Below are 4,861 nucleotides of genomic sequence, written 5' to 3' on the forward strand. Positions count from 1 at the left end.
TCTCCATTCATTACGGGGTCCCAGTTAGTGCCAGCCTCATTGTTCTGATTCTTTTTCCACTTGATTGTCAAGTCTTTTGGAAGAAAATCCTCAACTGTACACACCAGGGCCTGAGAGTCTCCCCTTGGCACTGATACCAAAGTTACCTTTGGAGAGAATGACGGTCCTAACCAGAAAGAGCAGAAATAAAGATACATGTTGTAATTGACATCAGACTTATTCATTTTATAATTTTAAGCCAGCAAAATGAAGGTAATCATGAGAAACATTAATAGTAACAATAAAAACAAGATGAACAAGTTGATCCATGTAGATTCTAGAGAGCCATAAGTTAAAAATCGCATACTTTCCACATTCAGACTGTTGGGGCCTCCTTGGTGAGACACAGAACAATTAAAAGATTTCCATGAATTCCAGTCAGTCTTTGATACTTTGATCAAGCTGACTCCTGTATATTTGTTGTTTTTCTCTGCTAGAGGATATTGATCAGAAGTCAGGCTGGTTCCACTGGCATCAGTCCATTGGAAAGCAAGACCCTTTGGGAAGAAGTCGTGTGCAAGACAACCAACAGTGATTTTATCTTCAGACCCAGAGTTGCATTGAACCAAAGGGAACAGAGTTGGTGATTCCGTTTTATCTATGAAAGAAGAAACATGGAAATATAAATAGAGGTCAATTAAAGATGATCAATAGGTTGTCTAAAAGCTGTTAAATATTAATAGAGAGAAAAAGCTGCTCCATTGTTGTCTTTTTAATCATGTAATCCCAAAAACAATAAACAGAATCATTATTTTAATTTAAATTCTGCTGCCTAAACATAAAATGATATTGATCCTTTCCCAGCAGCAACAGCATGTTTATCTAAATCATCTTTTAATAACTCACGGTTTACTTAATAATAATTCATTTTCATTTCAATGAATAATGCATTTTAATAAATACCTATTGATTAGTTTTGTTTATCTTTTCAGCACACAGTTAAACAAACTGGATCTGAGTTCAAACAATGGCAACAGTATTTAACTATGCAGTCTTTTGTGAAATTTAGTCACTTTTTTCCCCAAATTTCTGATTCTCATTAGTTAAATGGAAAGTTCTCTGTGGGTAGAAGTTGCGTGCAAAAAAACAACAGTGATTTGATCTCCAGTTGTAGAGTTGCACTGAACCAAAAGAAACAGAGTCTGTGCAGTTTTGTTCAAAGTGGAGATTTAGTTTAAAATCCACGTTCACATGAATTAGATGATCCATTTATCACTTAAAAGCAACTGATTGGTGGAATTAATAGTCAGAACATCAGAATAATTTAATTATTGCAAAATTTTTTTGAAAATGTCATTTTTTTTCTATTTTTACATTTAAAACTCAGGGTCTAATATTAAAAATATCTTAACAATCTGTGCGCCCGGATTGCTCAGTCGGTAGAGCTGGCACCCCACATACGTAGTTGCTGCAGCGGCCCGGGTTCGAATCCGACCTGTAGTCCTTCGCTGCCTGTCATCCCCTCTCTCTCTACCCCCCTTTCCTGTCAATCTTCAGCTATGTCTATCAAATAAAGGCATGGAAAGGCCCAATATATATATATATATATATATATAATCTTGAAAAGACTATAACTACAAAATCATAATTGTAAATATTAAAAACACCACTCATTGTAGGAGGATTGAGCATTTTAAAAACTGAAATCTAAATCATTCTTTACCATTTTTCAGGAACAAAGCAAACAAAGTGGTATAGCTTATAAAGCTTTAAAATATATTTTAAATACTGACTAGTACAATGATTTCATCATGAAAATCATAGAATTAGTTTTTTAAATAAAAATGATATGAGTAAAATTAATCTTTAAATGTTATCGTTTGTTTTGTCTTTTTCTTTGGCAAATAAATAACTCTCAGGGTACCGGTGTATGGAGGAGGAAGACAGAATCTGATATAAATTTACAAAAGTGAACAAAAGGAACAATTACACACTGAGTGTAAACTAGAGAGAGACAGTTTAGTTTAAAAAAAAATTCAAATATTTTTTAAACAGTAACTATGAGAGCGGTCGCCATATCAGATTTTCACTAGACAATTGTCATGGCCAAAATAATTTACATAATAACGATATTATCATGACATCTATAGAAAATCTGAGAGAAAAAAACTATAGCTCAAATTCATTTTTAACTTTTGTTGGTTATTTTGTCTCTTTTTGTGGCCAATAAATTACACTCAAAGTACCAGTGTACGGAGGAGGTAGAGATAATCTGATCTACTAAAGTGAATAAAAAGAACAGTTACACTGAGGGTAAACCAGAGAGAGAGAATGGAAAGAAACAGAAGTAATTTAAGAGGCGCTGGATTATTTATCATACATATATTATTAACGTGGTATCATGATTTTATTAATTAAATGTAACAGTTATCATCAATACTGGTGTATCACTACACTCATAACTTATAAAGAAATAATAGAGTGTTAAATGATAATATTGATAATACAAGAAAAGAAATTGTGGGGAAGAATTACAAATCACTATATATGAAATGATTCCTCCAAAAAACTAAAATAGATGATTAACAATTGAACCTACAGTGAAAATACTGTCCTTTAAAGGACACTTTCTCCTGTGGTATTTTAAAAAGAAACTACACACTATATAAAAGTGTGTAGTTAATTATGTCCCTGTTCAGTGTTTAATTAAAATGCATACTGAACCTGTATTTAAACACACTAATAAAATGTAATTTGCTATGTTTTAATTGACTTCCTATATAAAAATGCAGGTACAATAAGGTATATAATTAATATCCACAGTTATAAATTATTATTTGTGATGATGTGAATAAAAGCATGCAAACATTCATCAGCTGCAATTACAATCCAACTGAATGAAATGTAAGATAAAAACACACCCACTCCTGCATTAAGTGATAATAACAAAGAATTATTTTTTAAAAGGCTTTCTAAAAAACAGCTGCATTAAAAACATCTGTCGGCTCTGTTTTCTAGTTACTGTCCACCATCAGTATAAACCTGAATAACACCATTAGTTAAATTGTTTTGCCAATAATCACAATAATCACATTTCAAAAAGTAAAATAAAAATATGATGTTTAAAAGTACTTACCTGAAGATACTGTGACCTGAGTCCCACGACCCCAGTAGTCGAAATAATCACAGTGCTACATCTCCACTCACTGCTTGAACAAAAACCTGATGGAACAGAAAAAGGTGTTAAAACCTCATTAAGTGTTTTAAAATACACAGAAATCCTGGTCAGTATGACACCCTGGTGTCCTGCTGTAAACATGTGCTTTGTATTGATTCTTAATCAATTATTACATTTCAATTTTACTTGACGGTAACATTTACATCTGTGCGCTAACTGTGACTTTTAACTACTAATTAACTAATGTTTATTACTAAATTTAACTTATTAAATTGGATAACACCAGTTGTTACGCTCAAGTTGGAACCTAGAAATGTTTTGTCCTGTCCATTTTCTTCCCATCACAAGAATGTTAAGAGTGGTAAGATTATAGCTCTTAGGTTTTTGTATGGATCTAGATCACCTGTGACGCCCCAGCCCCCACCGCCATCACAGTGATAAACCCCTAAAAATACAAAAACCAAAATGCTTGCACCTGGAGACTGCCTGGGGACCGCTGTAACTGTTCAGGCCATGGGAAAAGAATAATACAAAATTAATTCAATTAACAAAATAGTTTAGGTTATAAATTGGTGAATTTGCATTTTGCATGCATACTCATAGTTAAAATAAAGTTTATCATTTGTTTATATGTCATTTTTAAAAACTATTTTATATTTCACTTCTCTGATGAAACACCCCAAACCACTAAATGGTGGCTTACCAATAATTTTATTTCGAGACTAACTGAATAATGTATATAAATATATAGTAAGTATAATAACTCTGTGGCATCAAATAATCCTGCGAATATTGTTTATTTTTATGCTATTCTTTAAACAAGAACAGCAAGTTATTTTGTTAAATATTTTTGTAGCTTTTTAAAGTGGGAAAAAGAGAAACAAATATGATAAAATCAATGACATAAGTGTTGTTATAATGTTTGAAAAAAAAAAAAATTAATACAAATACATAATAACATTCAACCAATAAAAAGCAATGAGAATGTTTAAAATCAAAAACAAAAACGTTTCAATTGCCAGCCATCAGTCTGGCAGTCCTACAGGGAGTCCAAGAAAAGCCTAAAGAAATGTATTTGTTATATCTCTTTCATCTGTCTAAATCTGTTTTTGAAAATGCTGATTACAGGAAAACATTTGCCCAAATCTTTTTTTATTTTTTTATTTTTACAAGGCACCAGAAAGAGATTGAACAGCATGATAGAAGTTCCACTGAGATCCAGGAATCAATAGCCTGAATTCCAAAAATAAAAGTGTAAAACAAAAAAGCTTCCATTTAATAATGTAAAAGGAGGCTCTGAAAAGGAACTCTATAATGGTAGAATATGAAGCCCATAACTCAAGGAAATAAATTAATGCATTTTTAGCTGAATTTTTTACGCGGTGGTTTTTAAAAATGTACTGTATCTAATTATAATTAATTCTTACCTTTGTAGTTTGTGAGTTGAACTCCCTCCAGGAAAGACCTCGGCAAAGGTTGGGAGTCAGGTCATCAGGGAGATTTAGCTGCCACCTGGTCTGGTTGCAAGACTTAATGATAGAGCTGGATGCCAGTCAGCCAGTGGTCTCTGGCACCAGCTCTGCCTAATGCTGAAAACCTTACTGTTTATGGTAAATGTCTTTATGGTTTCCAGCTGCGCAACGGTGACAAATGCTGGCTTGCCTTGATACCCATTAGCGGATATAAAGAATCCCCTGTGGGCAG

The 4,861-nt window shown here is 32.8% G+C and overlaps 1 gene segment (V, D, J or C); it reads right to left on the reverse strand.

The window, feature by feature from the left end:
• The window catches only part of LOC118323110, a 2,351-nt gene extending 853 nt beyond the window's left edge, over positions 1–1,498 (reverse strand). Inside the window, 3 exon segments of the C gene segment in view lie at positions 1–166; positions 347–637; positions 1,441–1,498. Of these exon segments, the coding sequence occupies positions 1–166; positions 347–637; positions 1,441–1,498 (515 nt within the window).
• Positions 1,499–4,861: the final 3,363 nt, after the last annotated feature.

The sequence above is a fragment of the Morone saxatilis genome, unplaced genomic scaffold, assembly GCF_004916995.1.
Source record: "Morone saxatilis isolate NCDOM2014 unplaced genomic scaffold, NCSU_SB_2.0 Contig14, whole genome shotgun sequence".
NCBI lineage: Eukaryota > Metazoa > Chordata > Actinopteri > Moronidae > Morone > Morone saxatilis.